At 48.1% G+C, this 17,660-nt stretch overlaps 1 protein-coding gene across 4 annotated transcripts in view; it reads right to left on the reverse strand.

Moving 5' to 3' along the window:
• Nucleotides 1-16,554, reverse strand: part of GABRA5 (gamma-aminobutyric acid type A receptor subunit alpha5) — a 65,963-nt gene extending 49,409 nt beyond the window's left edge. Inside the window, exons 1-4 of one of the 4 annotated variants that reach the window (XM_074317552.1) lie at nt 16,445-16,554; nt 14,842-14,901; nt 14,309-14,467; nt 1,466-1,587 (exon numbers count right to left, since the gene is read on the reverse strand). In XM_074317552.1, coding sequence (XP_074173653.1) covers nt 1,466-1,587; nt 14,309-14,394 — 208 coding nt within the window. In that variant the 5' untranslated portion in view covers nt 14,395-14,467; nt 14,842-14,901; nt 16,445-16,554. The other 3 variants (XM_074317551.1, XM_074317553.1, XM_074317554.1) reach the window with 3 other exon arrangements.
• Between the last annotated feature and the right edge of the window lie 1,106 nt (nt 16,555-17,660).

A 17,660-nucleotide genomic window follows, 5' to 3' on the forward strand; every position in this document is an offset into this window, starting at 1 on the left:
GCTCCCAACCTAACAACTATAACCCTGCTCTCCCATACACAGTCAGACAAAGTGGGAGAAGTTAGGCGTTCAGGGTGAGGGAGCACCCTGGGCCGAGTGCGCAGTCAGAACTGCAGCCCCTGGGTCTGGAGGAAGGTGTGTGACAACGTGTCCACAGTGTGCCTGGAAGAGAATGGCCTGGGAAGGAAGACGGGACGATCACTGCACTTACATGGCATTTTGAGTTGCTAGAAATTCCTATCGTGGGAGACTACGATTTCAATTAAAATTGTTGAAAATATACGAAGCCATAAAAGCAGCTAATATCATAATACTGGGTGGAAATATATGTGTTCCTTGGGCATGACTGGAGTGCTGTAACCCCCTATGGTCATGAATAGGGACCACATCCAGAGTACTGGAGAGCCCACCCTAAATAACCCCAAGCCACTGGCTGGTATCATCACTGAGTCAGAGCCCCTCCCTGTGTGGGAATCCTGTGTGCATGGTGTGTGTTTGTGTGACGCTGTGGGTCTTCAGTTCCTGTCCCCCACTGGAGGAGATGCCCGCCCCAGCAGGTGGCCCTCTGGCTCTCTGGTATCCTCAGGGCCCCGCCTGGCAAGACTAACACATGCTGGGTGAGTGAGAGCGGTTGCCCGCCAGCAGCTCAGTGGAGCACTATCTGCTTTGATCCTTGCAGATGCATTCAAAGGGTCGGGGGATAATCAGAGGGTGGAGGGACACGGTGCCAAGGAGCTTATGTGGACTTTTCTTGCCAAAAACGCAGAGGTGGGCAATTCATGCTTTAAGTTCATCTCCCTGTTAAGAATGCCCGTCATGGAACAGAACTAAACATTTTCCTCCGGGAATATATTTGCTGGAGGGTCTCTAACTTACCTACTGGAGCAAGTTCAAATGCGTTACATCCTAATCAGCTAGAGTCAGGGGCACCTCACATGCCTGGAAATGGCACCTGGTTCTCAGCACAAAATTAAGCTGTGCCAACTGTGCCCCGAAAGCACAGTTTGCTATCCACTTATTTTTATCAACTGCCATAGGCGCCAATAAATACTATGACTATGGCCCTAGTGAAAAATTAAACATAATACAGAAAGACGTAAAGAATAATGGCATTGAACAGTGGATTTCTGGAAAGGACTTGCACAGACACGAGACTGTGAACTCGGTTATCAGTTATTTCTCAGCATAGGGTAATCTCAGCCTTAGGAACACCTAAGAACTGGTCCCTCCTTGAGTGAACCAGAATGGGCGTTAAGATTATCTGGGGAAACAGAGTCTGCAGGGACCACTGGCCCTGACTCCTGGCATCTGGAAAGTGATAATAAAGGACACAGGGCCTTGACAATAGTCATCAATCTGAAATCCTGGCAGGGCAGCTCTTTACTGGATGGTTTGGATCCTGCAGACACGAGCTTGAGACTAGGTCCAAGTTTCTCAGGGTCCCGGAGGAGGAGGACAGACTCACCCCCGAGCCCCGGCCGCAGTCTGTTGTCATAGCCGTCCAAGAGCCCGTCCAGGATCCTGGTAAAGATGGTGATGTTGTCATTGGTCTCATCTTTAACTGAACTGGTTGGCATTTGTGAAAAGCTTTGTAACAGAGAAACAAAAGAGTTCAAACCTGTGTTAATTATTTCTTACAAATTCTTCTCAAGATACAGAAACTAGGGAATAATATGGCGACTTGTCTTGGAGGGAGGACGAGGACAATTTCCTTCTATCTGTGGCATTGTTTTGCACAGATAAACCTTCATTCTTGAGTATCCAGGGCTGGTCATCCATCGGCCTAACATGATGCCCCCCAATCCATCCCGCCGATTCTGAGGAACCATTTATGTCAATATTGTAGCCATTTTTCAAACAAATTAGCCACTGTACATGGACGAGCTGAGCCTATCTGTTTATAGGGAATTTCAGAAGTTTGGTTTCAACACAGAAAACCTGAGTCTCCATACTGTTAGTGAGTCCCCCGCCATGGGTGAAGGTGTGGAGGCAACTCTTAAGAACTTTATGCAAGTTGCAAGATAAGGTTGATGTGCCCAAATCACACTGCGGCTCTAATTGGGGACATTTGTGCTGTGAGCCTCATGCCAGGAATAGCACATATGGTGACAGAAATGATGGAGTTTGTGAAATCTCTCTAGGCTTCCGCACCCATCAGCAGTGCTAGTTACTGGCACATTCTGCTCAAGCCAAAGCACGTGACCCAAGGGCTGTGAATTGTGAAACCCACTCTGAAAACCCTTAGTGGGGTCTCCTAGATGCTACCTACAACCAGAGACTCGGAGGCACAGCGTTCTGTGTCACCCAACATGTTAAACTTACGATAAAACCCTAAGAAGAGTGGGCAGAACCTTCCACAAAGAAATAAGAGCAGTGTTGGCTTGTCCAATCCAGTCAAGTCATCTAAGCCCCACAGGCTGAGGCCGATGGAGCAGATGGAAACGAGAAGCTGCCCTGAGCAGATACGGACAAACTTAGGAAGTTACTGGGTGCCACCTCACAAACACCCAAACCGCTGCCCATAACAATGAGATAGAATGCAAATTCACCTTCAGCTTCTTGGTCAAAATTAAAAATTGAAAGAAAAAAAAAGTTCAAATATATCTCCACCCATTCACACATAATTACACCTTTCTCAGAGGAATTTCAGTGTCTGCCCAATTCTGCTATAATGGCATCTTCTATTTCTCTGTGGGACTTTTGATGATAGAGGAAATGCTGGGGATTTGTACTGATTTCCTCTCTGTATTTACAGAAGATAGGACATAGGAGGTAGGAAACAGATTCTAAAAAAGTGCCTGAAAATGCATCTCAGGGCAGCAGCGGAGGGTTCTCTCACAAACACGAGGAAGCCCTCCTTAGTTCCTAGATCACCTTAAAAATGATTCGCCTACAGGACGTGGTTATGGAAAGCACAGTTTTCATGGCCATGGAGAGGAAAGCCCCTCCCTGGTCACGGACAGCAGAGGACGCCCGCATCCAGGACACTCTCACAGTTGTTCCATGACCTTGCTAGTGCCTCTATCCAGGTGCATAATCTCCAAGGACTGCTTCTTCTAAGGCAGAGAGCTAACTTCATGGTAGTAGAAACCAAACAAAATAACACAAAACCATTGGGCTATGCCTTCAGCAAACAACAATATGCAGAGTCACCTGCGAGGTCCCCAGGTGGAGATGCGAGGTCCCTCCATCCCCACTTTGGACACGCTCTCCATTTAGGTTCTGAAGGCAGGTTCCAGCTTGCCCACATTCTAATTCAGCTTTGTTTTCTTTTTCTTTTTCTTTTCATAAACTGAATTGAGTATAACCAAGGAGCTCTGCCGACTCTTAGGTCAACTGTGAGTAAGTACACAACATCAAAGCTTCAAGGATAAGCTGCAGGCTGAGCTCTTTGGGGAATGGATTCTTGTGAGCTGAGACTAGATCCATTGTTACTGACAAAAGCCTTAGACATATTAGAAACACTTGGAAATGTGGTGACTTATCCTCCAGGATGAGCCAGGATTAATTAACTAGGTTGTTTTAAAGTACGAACTGTTTCTTTAGAGTTAGTGCATGTTGTCTACAAAACCATGTCACATTTAGGCCATGTGGACAGTTCCAGCATTTTCAGATTACAGTCGTCCCCCCTGATCCAGAGTGTCACTTTCTGCAGTTTCATTTACCCATGGTCGACCTCGGTCCAAAAATAATTAAATGGAAAATTCCAGAAATAAGCAATTCATAAGTTTCAAATTACACACCATTCTGAGTAGAGTGATGAAATCTCAGGCCCTCCTACTCCATCCCACTGGGGATGTGAATTTTCTCTGTCTAGCATCTCCACACCATATATGCCCCCCCCGCCCCGCCCCTTAGTCACTTGGTGGCAGGCTGGTGATCAGATCAGCTGTCACGGTATCAGAGCGTGTGTTCAGATCACCCTTATTTTAATAATGGCTCCAAAGTATAGGAGACGTGATGCTGGCGATTCGGGTATACCACAGGGAAGCCACAGCGTGCTTCTGTGAGCGAAACGGTGAAACTTCTCAACTTATTAAGGAAAGGAAAAAAGTCACATATGCTAAGATGGCTGAGCTCTATGGTAAGAATGAGCCTTCTATCTGTGAAATTGTGAGGAAGAAAAAAGACATTTGTGTTAGTTTTGCTGTTGCACCTGGAACTGCAAAAGTTACAGCCACAGTGCGTGGTAAGTGCTTAGTGAAGATGCAAAAGGCATTAAGTTTGTGGGACGAAGACATGAACAGATAACGTGTTCCAATCAACACCAATGGTTTAGACTGGAAAGCATGGAGCCTAGAGAAGACTTCAGCAAGCGACCCCCTGAAATGAGTGACACCCAGCCATTTACTGCCCGTAAGGGACGGTCACCCAGATTCAGGAACAGGTTTGGACTGAGAAATATAAAGATGATTGGAGAGGCTGCATCTGCTGAAGAAGCTGCTGCCACATTTCACATTTTCGGCAGAGCTGAAGAAGCTGATTTGGGTTTGGTAACTAGCCGCGGATTCAGACACCCTCTGGGGGTCTTGGAACCTGTGCCCTGCGGATAAGGAGGGATCACTGTATTGGCTTTCTAGAAAAGGGATCATGAAGGAGATGCAGAACCAGCCATTCTTGTTTAAACATCCTTTTTCCGCATATTTCCTCAAGTATTCATCCATTCAAAGGATACAAGGACTTGAGCTCCAAGCTTGAACTCTTTCCAAAAACTTTAGTTTGGAAAATAAGGAAATGAGGTCACTGAGCCCCATATCCCAGGCTGAGGAAGGAAGGTGGTGGCTGTGAAATGGGCAGGGACATGGGTGTGGGGCTCAGTAGGACAGCAGTGGTGCTCAGAGCAGTGGGAGGGCTTAAAAAGCTAAACCTGATTTGGCACCCTGCCGGACTTGGAGTCCCAGGTCACTCAGAACTTCTGATGTGGTGGAATGGGGAATGGCGGGCCCAGGAAATTTGGTCCACTACTGGGTTTATTTCACCAGCACAGTGTTTAAGAAAAATAAACATGAATGTCTTCAGAAAGCATAAACTCGTGCAATTGCACGATCTCCCACCTCCCCCGTTGCCTTACGCCTGACCTCTTCGGGGATGGGTCCTGGGAGTCTTGCATTAGCTGCCTCCTGATTTCTAGGCCCTTGAGCCTTGGCTTTCACTGATCCAGGAGGAATGGGCCCTCGTGTTTTTTACAGTCCCCAGTGACCTTCATGTACAGCTATGGGGGAGAGTGACTGTTCCAGTCTGAGTGGGAAACAGAGCCAGGCATTAGAGTGACCCTCAGAGAGCCCCTCCTCCATTCCATCAGCGGGGGCCATACGACTGGGCTCAGTGCCTATTTCAACAGCTCAGCTCATGGATATCCTCCATGTGCTTGGTACTGTGGTGAGTACTGGGGACATGATGACAAAGACGGCGTCCCCAAGGAAGCAGCTGTGTTCTAAAGGACTCCTTGTGTTCACAGGTGATTTCAAAAGAACATGGTACCTAGATGTAGGAAGTGTGCGAATGCAAGACATTCTGGGCACCCAAAGGAGAGAGCGATTTTGTCTAGGGTCAGAGGAGAGGAAGAATGACCAGAGCTTTCAAGCATGCAGATCAGGTCTCAAGCCAAAGGAAGAGGTGTGGCCCCAAACGAGAAAACGGTGATGTTTGCAGAGGGCATGTGAGAACTCTCATGAGAAGAGTGAGGTGTGCCACTGGAGAGATGGCACATGTCAAATCATAAAGGACTTTGCATCTATGCTGCCCTCCTAGGGTGTGCCGTGATGGTTAAGGGGGTGGGTCTCAGAGTGTTCAGTAAGGCTCTTTCCTTCCTTGCAGCCCTTGGACACCTTGTGGATGGTGGACTCAGCAGAGGCAAGGCTGCAGGCACAGAGGTCAGCTACTTGGGCAATGGCAGTGGACGTAGAGGCGGGACAGATGGGTCATCAGCAGGATTTCTGACTTGGGAGGAAGGAGTCTGAATACAGCAGGACAGGGGAGCCCCAGGAAGCTGTCTCCAGAATCAGCCAGTTCCCAACATAGGGCTAAGCCTGCAGTAGAATCCATCCACACATTATTTTAAAATGGGAGTGCGCAGTGAGTTGTATTAACAGTCCAGTTTAAGATATTTTTCTTTTGAGGAAATGTAAAGGGTTTTATTCCAACATACCTCTATTTATCTATTAGTAATATAATCCACAATAAAAATAATATCCTATAGATTCCATCTAATAAAGGTGCTTCTTTTTACCAAGTGATGCCTGATGATGTCTCCTTACAGTATTTGAAAGGGTACAAATTCCAAAGTTATGCCATCATATTTGGGGAACAAAAATCTTTTGACCACAAATGGTGCTATTGAAGACAATTAGTGATGAATTTCTTCCTGATGTTATCTCTGCTTAGGTTGGCAGCCATTTTTGATTTACATAAAATGGGGTCGATAATGGCATCTGTAGTCCCATTTTAATGGGAACCTACTTTGGGAATTGAACTAGATTGGTTTTAAGTGGCAGCTTATCTGTCTTCTGAAATTGCATTTCTTTCTGCATTCTTTCCCCAGTATTTAATTACTTTTGAGAAATGTATCTTCAGTTTACTCATTTGTTACTTTAAGCTCATTAAATAAGCACCTCTAAATGGTACTGTTTTCTGATGTTTCCCTCAAATTTCCATTACACACCACTTTAGCTAACCATGTTAAAAAAAAAAAAAGAAAGAAAGAAAGAAAGAAAGAAAGAAAGAAAGAAAGAAAGAAAGAAAGAAAGAAAGAAAGAAAGAAAGAAAGAAAAAGAAAAAATGATGTAAATGAAACAGAAAACATGGTGGACACTAGCTATACAAGGAAGGTCAGTCCCAGGTTCTCCTCTTCTGGTAGAAAACGTGGACCTGAACACATGTCTTATGTGGGTGAAGTCGTGGCCACGAAATATTCCTCCAGAACTCTTAGATCCCTCCAGTGCTTTGGGCCTCACATCAAAGGTGCTCCCGGACCTTCCCTAACAGCCTGTCTACCCCTCTTGTCACCCTGTACGTAGACTCTGCACTCTTGCCCCAACCAGCAGCCCCGCTCAGAATCCCACCGCCTACAAAGCAAAACTCAGGCCTCCATCGGGGCCTTACAGGCCCCACCCCCTCATCTAACCCCGCCCACTCCCCTGTATGAGACCACGTAGCGATTGTACCATCCTGGTGTTCATCACACTCGGTCCGCCCATTATAGTCATTCTCACCAGTAATTGCGTCTACTGCAATACATTAGGTCTTTTAGGTCTTTCATTCGCTGTACCTCCTTTCCTGTTAGTGTTCCATTTGCCTGTCTTCTAATCAAAAGCCATCGAAGAGCTGTCTGCACTGGAAATCTCTGCTGCCGTCTCTTCTGCCCACACTCCATCGGGCTGCCCCTGCCTGTACCCCACGGAGACCTCGCTTCTGGACGGGACTGCACAACCACCAAGTCCAACCATCACACCTCCGTCTCGTCCTGTCTCAGGTGACGTAGGAGCAGCAGTCGCGTAGTAACCACGCCTCCCTTCTCACAACACTGTCCCCGTGGCCTCAGGACGCTGCTCTCTGTTCTTCTCACTGGCCTTCGTCTCATCTAGCTTGGCCCCCTCTCACCTTCCTAACCTTAAACACTGGAACGTTCCAGGGCACAGTCCAGGAACTTCTTTCGGTCTACACTGAGTCTCGAATGGATCTCATCCAGTCTAGGGGCTTTCAGTACCTCGCACACACAGAAGTCTCGAGTTCCTCTTCCTCGTCTCTTTCTGACCTCCGGACTGCATGTCAACGGCCCGCCCGGCCTCTCCACGTAGGTATCTTACAGGTTTCTCACACGGCTTACCCTGTTCCTGAGTGTCCCTTGTCCTTAAGTGTCCCTTGTCCCTAAACCTCTTTTCCTACTGTCTTTTCCAGCTCACAAATAGGCAACTGAACCCGTCAGGCTTTCAGGTCAAAAGCCCGGGGTCATCCTTGGCTCTTTTTCTCTCATGCCCACGGGAACCCAGAAACGAACCCTGCTGGCTGCACAGGGCCTCTCCTGGGTCCCCCCTGCTCCTTCCTGTACGACCCCCACACCTAGATTTTATCTGATTGCCCACTCGGCAGCCAGAATGAGCTTTATAGGTTAAGTCCCATTAATGTCACACTCGGTTGTCTCGTATCTCCCGCGACTTAAAACCACCCAATGGCCACCTTTGACCAGCTCTTCCTGGTACCAGCTAGCATGGCCTACAAGGTCCTTCCTGATCTGACCCCTGCCCCTCCCCCACCGCCACTCTGATCATGCCTAATACTCCGAGCGCTCAGGCCCTCGCTGCTCCTCTCGCCTGCTCAGCCTTCACGAGCAGCACAGCTCACACCCTCAGTCTCTCTGACAGCTGCTGAGCTTCTCTCTGCAGCCACTCATTGTCTCCTGCTCTGGCTTTTTCTTCAGAGCAGCCTTGTGACCCAGTGAGACGTGATTTACTGTGCCCAGGAACGCATCTCCTCGAGGGCAGGCTCCACTCGGCCCGCCTCAGACCTCGGCACCCAGAATGGTGCTGGCACATAGTAAGGACAGGATGCCCACCCCCGAGTCCCCAGAGCCTCTTACTGCTACTGCAGCGTGACATGCCGATGGGATTAAAGTTATGAACAGACCTCACCATGCTCAGACCAGCCCGTGCTCACCACCAGGTCCCATAAACCTCAGTCTTGTCGAAGTTGCAAGCCAGAGGGACAGCTAGGCTGCATTTAGCACCCCTCCACCCCCCTCTCATTTCAGCATTTAGCGTATTCACACTCAGCAATTTATCCTTTACATCAGCCTTGGGGCGTAGCATCTGTTGTTAACTCCACTTGGAGATTGGGAAACCGAGCTACAGGCAGGTTAAATAATTCTTGGGATGCCAACATCGTGTGTGTAGTGTGTGTAGCAAGAGATCAGAGCAGCTTGACTGCCCTCTGTGAGCATGAGCTCTAACTAACACTGGCCCTAAATACTTGCCAGGGCTCCTGAAACAGAAGCCAAAGTGACAGTGTGATGGCCTGATTTTGTAGTTGTTAAGACTGAAAATAAAGTGGCCCTGGATTTCATTTGTGTTTAGGTTTGCCTTTTGGTCTTGAAATAAATTGTTAAATAAATACAAATATGATAGAGTTTTCAATGAATGGCTGAAGACTATTTCATAGCAGATAGTACCTTTTCTATCATAAGAGCCCTTCTCTATAACATTATACCACACAGTACATATTATATGTTTGATTTGATTCAGGCTGCGGTGGACCCACTATCCTCAAGCAGTGTTATTTGAGTTAGATTAGGACACTCCTTTGTTTCCAATATGTAGGTTTCCCCCCATTCTTTCCCTTTTCACTGTACTTTAACTACCAGGCCTAGAGCAGGTCCTGCAGGGGACAGTGCCAGCCCTGGGCCTGCCCTAAGATGGACCCGCATTCTGTCACTTTCCAACAACCAAGCTTGGGCACGATTTTCTAGCTCTAAGCCTGATCTCTTTGCACCTCCAAAGGGAAGGCTTTGTGAAAATTTACTCGTACATTTTTGGAAAATGCACTCTGGAAATGAAGGAGACGTACCCCATCAACACTGACAATTATTGTTGCTACCTACCATCAGAGTTCTACGATAAGATTTCTTTTTACTTTTAATTCTAATAACTTTCCTCTGAAATTTCACACCAATTAAAATATGCATGTTATGTAACTGCACCTTTGTAAAAATCCGAAAGCCCACATTCTCCTTCTCCCCTGAACCAAGCCCGTGACTCATCTTGGAGCTACTGCCAGACGTGTCGGCTGGGTCGGTGTTGGCCGGCTGTCCTAAGCCTTGCTTAGCTCACTGCCCGTTCACAGGGCAAACATGTTAAACGTTTCCTTCATAAAGCATGTAATTTGGAAGTATTTTCTTTCTGTGCCTTTGAAAAACACACTAGGCATTAATTACTGTGTAGCGGAAACTTAGCCACCTAAAATTTTTGCTGTATGTGGGAACTGCCTTTCTGTTCTCTGGCCATCTCTGCAGCCCCACTTCAATGTCCCACCGCCTGTGTGTGCCCTGACTGCTTTGGTGGCACTTCTGTATGTTTTTATAATGTTACATTGACCATTTGTCCTGGGCCTCATGAACCTGCAGCCAACAATGCAGGAGGAACCTGTCATTTAAAATAACACCACGAGTACTTGAATGATTCAGAGAGAATGTACTTTCTGCTCTAGTGAAAGGAGAGAACCGTCCTTGAGAACTTGTATGAAAAAGCTCCCTTCATGAAACCAGAAGTCCAGATTAGCACACTAGTGCAGACAAAGAATAACCTTATCTCTTCGTGTTCATAAGTTGCTTCTACAAGAATCTCCCTTTAATTGCCAATTATAAAATATTGTTTTCCAAAACCTACTTGAATTGTAGCTGCCGTGTGATAAAGTTCTAATGCATTTTTTTCTTTTCCAATAGATAAACCTCTAACATATGTTTAATACAATTAAATGAATGAAATCAGATTTTACCTTATTATTGAGTTGATAATCCTCAAATTTTACAATTATCACTGGTCAATTGAGGCTGATAAAGTACGTCTTTTCAAGTGATGATAAATTAATTCCCATTTAAATTTAATATGTATTTTGACATTACATTGATTCAAATATTGTTTCTGTGCTAGCTTTTCTATACCATGTACTTTTGATTACTGGTCTCTTTAAAATAATTACAATGCTTCGAATAATACCATGTCTCCAAACATGACATTACATAGGCTGACTGTCAAATGAGACCTCTGTTCCATTATCACGTTGACTCACGCTCTGTTATATAACTTGAAACTAATGGAAGAATTATAAAGGCTATTGAAAATGAACTGGTGATGGCTGATCAAATTTAGAAAATGCACAATACTCATATTTTCAAAGCAACTTCTTATTAATTATCTTATATAATCACCTTATATAATTTATATAATACTTATCATACTTAATACATTTTCCGATCACCAAACACACATGCTTTTCAGACACTGCATACAACTTTGTACACGCACAAATGCTTACACTTGCCTCTTTTCTTCAGCTCCCTGACTGGCTTTCTGTGACCCTCTCTACCTTCTGTTGTCTGGTTTCCTTTATGGATTTACACGTGTCGGCATTTCTCTTGTCCCGCAAAGTCCAAAGTAGTGCCTCTATGCTTCCCCCTTTACCTTCCTTTAGTACCGCAAACTCTTTCTTTGGGGGAACAAAAACCAGAGCTCACCAAAACTCTCCCCCCCCCAGTCTCAGAACAGAAAACTGTACCCCAATGCAAAGAGTACCTTCCAGAATTACATCCCCTTCGTCTATAGACTGATCTGACTTAGACACGCCCAGCAAAATGCATGTAGTCACCAGGCAGAACCAGTATGAGGACCACGGACAAACAGGGACCCAGCCTGACTGGCTTGGTGACCTCCCCCAGCTAGCTCTCCATCACTGTCCCCTTCCCCGACTGTAAGACCGGGCTAATGATGCTTACTTACCTCCTAAGGATCCTCCTCGGATTTACCCGGAACACAAAACTTAACAGTACGTCACGCTCCATATTGAGATAGCTATTATTTTGCCAAGATTTTAAGTCAAGCAAGTGCTGTGAAACCTTCTTTGCAATTTAACAAAGTTGTTCTTAAGTACATGTAGCGAAATAAGCAAATGAGAGGAGCCTTGTATGAGAAGGGGAAGAAACAGGGACCTGTGCTCCCACATGTCTTCTGTGGCTGGCCAGGTGTGTAAAACTCAGCTTCCAGCTCTGTTGGAGACCCCATCTCATCGAGAGGAACTAGACACACAGGGTCAGGAGTTAAAAGCACTCAGAGGACCTGATGTAAAATTCCACTTAAAGGAATATCTTCTAATAGAAGTGATCTCTAACACCTGAAATGCTTGTAAGCCAAACATGTTCACTGCAGCAAAATTTATAACAGCCCAAATGATATAAAACATCCCAAATTCGGGAGGTAACTGATGATTAAGTTTCATGCACTTTAATAATTTTCATCCATTTTAAAAGCATCTATTTTAAAGAGTTTGCAATAACAAAGTATTAGGCATGAAAAAAGCACAGTACAGAGCTGAAGGTGCAGTACGAGCCCAACTGCAGGAGAACATGCATAGAAACAAGGCGAAGAAACCCACCAAAACACAACGGGTGATTGTGTGGTGGGATTAAGGGCAGTTTCCCTTTTTACATGGGAAATCCATGTCTCCCACATTTCCTGCAGTTAGCAGGTACTGCTCTAGGGTGGCTACTGACCTTGTTATATCTGAAAGACTCTGAACACCTCCAACAGTTCATCTCTCGGGAAACGGAAGAGCCCCCACCACTTGTTCACTGTTAGCATCTAGAAACTTAACAGTGCTCTCTCTATTTTGAAGATGACCTCAGAAAGCCACCAAATTCAATAAGAAATAACGTACAGCTGCTCCTAATGGTTAAACTCCATATGCACAAGACTCCGTATTTCCGACTCATGTCCACCAGGGAGCATAATAACCTCACAATAACAGAATGTAATTCACAATAATATATTTGACCAAAATCTTACAAACACAACACATGTTCCCAATCCTAGCGTGCTGCTCACCTCTGAACTCTTGTTAAACATATGCAGTATATCAGTAAACAAAATAACTACCGGATGCGTTAACTTGGAAATCTGAATGTGGCGTAGATTTCACTGATATGCACACTTTCCCTTCAGAGGAACACCGGACGTGGTGGTGCACAGGATTCCACAGCTGGGAGAGACCTAGGAAAGGAAAACCTTCCCTGGACAGACAAGGAAGCAAAGGCACAGGAGGGAGGTGTCCACTGAGGACCAGCAGCAAGGCCAGAATAACAGCTGACGCCCTGTCCCAAGGGGACACTCTGAAGGGCCAGAAGTGCACAAATGTGGGCATGTTCTATTGCAATGGTGGTATGCAGGTGCTGCCCCCTCAGGGTGTGGGAGATGGACATGCCCCTGGCTGACCCAGCACACGGTCCCAGTGCCATCATTTACCAGCACGGCACCTGGGGACGGTCCCGAGCATCTCTTTCTCAGTTTCCTCCTCTGTACAGACCTGGAAAAGCCAGAAGAGCAGAAAATGTCCAGAGGACAAACAGAAAATGTCATGAAGCCAGGAGGGTCCCTCTTACTGGCCCGAGAGCAGGGGTCTCTACAGGCTGTTGCACAGCCAGTGTGTTCTGGGGACCCCTTCATGACTTAACACAAGTGCAGAGTGCAGTGTGCAACCTCTGGAGCCGAGTTGTACAGCACGACTGTTTGGCAAACTCGTCCTGAAATTTCATCTTTAAATTATACTCCATCACTTGCAAGTTACAGCTTGTTTGATTAGCCAGAACAGTTTTGAGGAGCAGAGGGGAGAGGCATCAGAACCTCATAAGGACATTTGTCTGGAATGCTGGTTACCGTGTTTCCCCGAAAATAAGACCTAGCCGACAATCAGCTCTAATGCATCTTTTGGAGCAAAAATTAATATAAGACCCGGTCTTACAGTAAAATGAGACTGGGTCTTATATAATTTAATATAATATAATGTAACATAATATAATATAATATAATATAATATAATATAATATAATATAATATAATATAATAAATACTGGATCTTATATTAATTTTTGCTCCAAAAGACACATTAGAGCTGATGGTCTGGCTAGGTCTCGTTTTCGGGGAAACACGGTATCACTAGTTTGATGAAAAGATAGACTCGGTACCAAAGATCAAGATGACAGAGCTTAAAGGACTCGGGAATGCCAGATGTCGCGGCTGCCTTACAGAGTTTCAGACACATGTGCATTCTGGTGTCTGCACCTGCATTCAGACAGCCACAGTTCAAGGCCTTTGAGTCAGGCCAGGACCCCTGTGAGTCCCTCTCACTGCCACATAGCGTGGGCTTGGCTTTACAGGCGAGCAGCTCTTTTGCAGAATGAAAACCAGGAGAGCCCCCAAGTGTTGAGCGCTGTCTTGTCTAACAAGCAATCCGTGTCCTTCATGCACGTGAACTCTTGAATCTCGTTGTAACCCGAGTAGGAGGAAACACAGCTGCTGCTAAAACCACCTTCTGCTTCCATTTCTCAAAACAAAATGTGCCTCTTTTCTCTGACTCACTTCAGAGACCCCACACTGGCAGCAGCCTTGCTCAGGAAGGAAGTGTGGGGCAGGGCAAGGACTCCTTTATTTACAATACACTGAAGGGCGTCGTGGGCTGCCAAGGAGACAAAGATGGACCGCACAGCAAAGTTTCTGAAAGGCACGTGTGCCCCGAAAACCATAAAATTAAAGCATAGATGCTAACTTACCCAAAGTGACTGGCTAAGTTCATGGAAACACAAAACAGAAGGAGGTTTTTGATCATGATAAAGCTAGAGAACATTCCATCGTCCATTCCCAATAAGAATAATAGTTGAAGCAGATGAATTTGGAAAATAATTGCTCCTTTCTCCAACTTGAGCTTCAAGCTGAAAGGTACACAAGGGGAAAAGCATATAAACACACATGTTTTAGTGTCACGGTTCCTGGAATCAAATCTTATTTCTAGCACACACAACTGACAAAGAAAGAACCCTTGCTGTCCTTGGACACAGCTCCATGTGTCATCTGTGTCCCCTGGGCAGTAAGTTAGACAGAAAAAGAAGTTACAATATGGCATAAATTTCCCTTTACCCAGAGTGCAGAATCATTTTCCTAATTTATTTTTTCCATGTCTTAAATACTTTGCTTTACTTTTTACCATGTTATCAAATGACCCTTAGTACTATTACTAGAATAAATACTTGATGTTATCCGAGTAACTGTTTTGCATCTGTCAAATCCACAAGTGGAATAATTTTACCTTTCTGAAATATTTGCCACGCGTTCAAAGCCAGCAAGCTACTCCTTGTTCTGCGAGGTGCTGAGGGAAAGTATGTGGAAAGAGGGGGGGAAAGCACGTTTAAGAAACAAGTCTACAGGATCATGACAATAGAAGAACTGCTTACAAGGGAGGCCTGCCACTTTCTCAGCACCCTGTCCCCATGACTAAATAACTTAATAATCACTGCATTTGGGGAGGTCTCTGGGGTCTGTGCTGGGCCCTCACGAATGCATCAGAAACCCAAGCAGGCACAGTCGCTGAGGTCTGCACTGAGCTTGGGAAGGGACACGTCTCTCACTATGCGCTTGAGAACAGGCTCTCACGCTGCAGGAACAGCGTTTTCCCAGTGAGACCCCAGGCCAGCTCCGGAGTTGGGAATCACACAACAGGTATTTCCAGCACAGAAGCGAAGGCCCCAGTGTCCAGAAGAGCAGGGTGCCATGCTGCTTTGCGGGGTCGCCTGGATGCGTCCCGGGACTTGTCGCCTGACCCGGGCTGGAGTCCGGGTGGTGAGCACGCGGCGCTGCATGCGGGAAACCTGGGCGGCGCCTCCTTCTGCCTGCCAGCCCCAAGCCCCCAAAGAAAGGCTGCGCTCCCACAGTCGCCGGGCCGCTGCGGGGTCTTGCGGGCGCGGGTGAGGAGCGGGGCGGCACTGCGGGGCTGCAGCCTCGGCCAACCCCGCTCCCGCGGCCAGGCAGGGTCCGCCTCCCGCCGGGTGCGCAGCGCCTCCCGCTCGCCGGCCCTCCGCCGCTCTCTGGCCTCGCACACCTCCCCGCTCCAGCCCCGGGTCCGAGCCCAGCGCCCCGCGGGGCAGCGCCTTGCTCCTTGGAGAGGAGCACGCGGTGCAGCGGTGGCTCCGAGTCCCCCAGCTCCAGCAGCCCGCCCGACCCGAGCGAGACAGCCCCGCAGAGCACGAGCCCACCCGGCAAGCAACGCGGAGACCCCGCGCACCTCAGAGCCCGGGGGCTGCCGGGCCCTGCAGGCGGACGACTTGGCCCCTCGGATTCCAGTGACGCTGCTGGGTGCCCCTACGCCCGGATTCTAGCGGCGGGCGCTGCGCCCGGGTGCCCAGTCCCGCAGGGCTGTCCTGCCCTCCTGCGCGGGCTCTGCTCCCGCAGTTGCCGGGGGAAAGTTTGCGCTCCCGGCCGCCGGCGGCGCCCCGCCGGCTCTCCAGCTCCTCTCCCGGACCCCACAGCCCGCGGCTGGGGCACCCCAGGGCAGGGGTGCGGGCCGAGCCGTGGCGCCTGTCCTCTCGCCCTCGCCCGCATCCTCTTCCTGCCACTGCCCCGGCCCGCGCGCCCGGGGCTTACCCTGCGCGCCAGCCCCAGGAGGCGAGCTGTCGGCTACGGTGCATCCTCCTCCGCCGCTGCCCGCTGTCGCCCGGCTGGCAGGCGCAGAAGGCCGGCGCGGCGTCACCGCCCCATGCTGCCAGCGCGAACTTCCCCAGCGCGCCCGGACCGAGCCGAGCCGAGCCCCGCGCTCCCGCGGCCGCCCTGCGGCTCCGCTCTGCGCCGCGCCCGGGCCGCGCGCTGCACCGCTGCGGATCCCCCCGCGCCCCGCGCACTCGCGCGCTCGCTCTCACCTCTCCCGAGCGCCACATGTCGTCTCTGCTGTGAGGGACGTCCCTCTGCAGAGGCGCTCCGGTAGAGGCCGCCAGACGCTCACCAAACGCGCCCGCGGCCGGCGTGGCGGAGGGGGTGGGCTCAGGCCCCGGCGTGGCCTGGTTTGGGACAGGCCGTGCCTCTGCGGAAGTTTCTTGAGCTTTCAGGACAAACTGGGACCTCCTGTAATAACCACTGGTCCCCCTGTTAGTGCAGAGATGGAAAGGTGGTGTCCACGGTAGCAGCCCACGGCTTCCTCTTCCAGGGCCAAGCCCAGCACCTCGCAAACCGGCCCTGTCCGCCCTCAGTCCCTAGAGCACGCCCTATGACTGTCGCATCTCCTGTTCTCTATAGAAAGAAGCCAGCTTCCGACGCTCCTTTTATCTATAATTCGTTGCAACGGGAGGGAAACCCAGAGTACGATTGGATTAGATGAGAATGAAACCCTTACCAATTTGCAGTGTACACTTGGGGGTTTTCTCTAGTGTCAAGAGCAAGGGGCTGTGGGGTCAGCAGACCTGAGAGGGCTTCTGCGGCCTGGGCACGGGTTCACTGCGCTGCCTCCCGCACCTACGCACACGCGGGGTCATTATGGGGACTGTGTCTGTCTCTGGCTCACTAGTGTGCAGCCTGAGGTGAGTGTGGTGCTTATGACAATTGAGTGGAAACAGGGCCCCCTTCAAGCAGCCCAAACAAGATGGACGCACAAGCAAGCACGGGGCGAAATGTTCCAGATCTCAAACTATTTGTCCACATCTTTTGTGGCACTGCACTGTTGATAGTCACTTTTAACATAGTTGTGAGAAAAGACAAGCTTCTAAGTCTCCTCCAGAAAGGATCTTTTACTCTTTCAGTGTGTGAAATCACTCTGTTCTTCAGCTGTGTCTAACACCTTGGGCACAAATCTCAGCTACCTGCTGTGCTTTTGCATATTCAAAAAATTCTGAGATATTCCGAACATGAGAAATTGTAAATGTAGTCCAGGAACAGGACATAAAAATGTATAAATGTTGCAAATACACAGGGAGTGTTGCTCTGACTATGCATTTAGCCACAGTATTTAATAACTTGAATTCTTGTGATTACCTGATCTAGAAATGAAATATACATGCTAGAGATGAAATACACATTCTAGAACATGAAATACAAATTAGCTAAGCTGCTCATTTGAAAGGCTTTCTGATTCTAAAATGGATA

This window comes from Rhinolophus sinicus, linkage group LG13 (assembly GCF_036562045.2).
Source record: "Rhinolophus sinicus isolate RSC01 linkage group LG13, ASM3656204v1, whole genome shotgun sequence".
Taxonomy (NCBI): domain Eukaryota; kingdom Metazoa; phylum Chordata; class Mammalia; order Chiroptera; family Rhinolophidae; genus Rhinolophus; species Rhinolophus sinicus.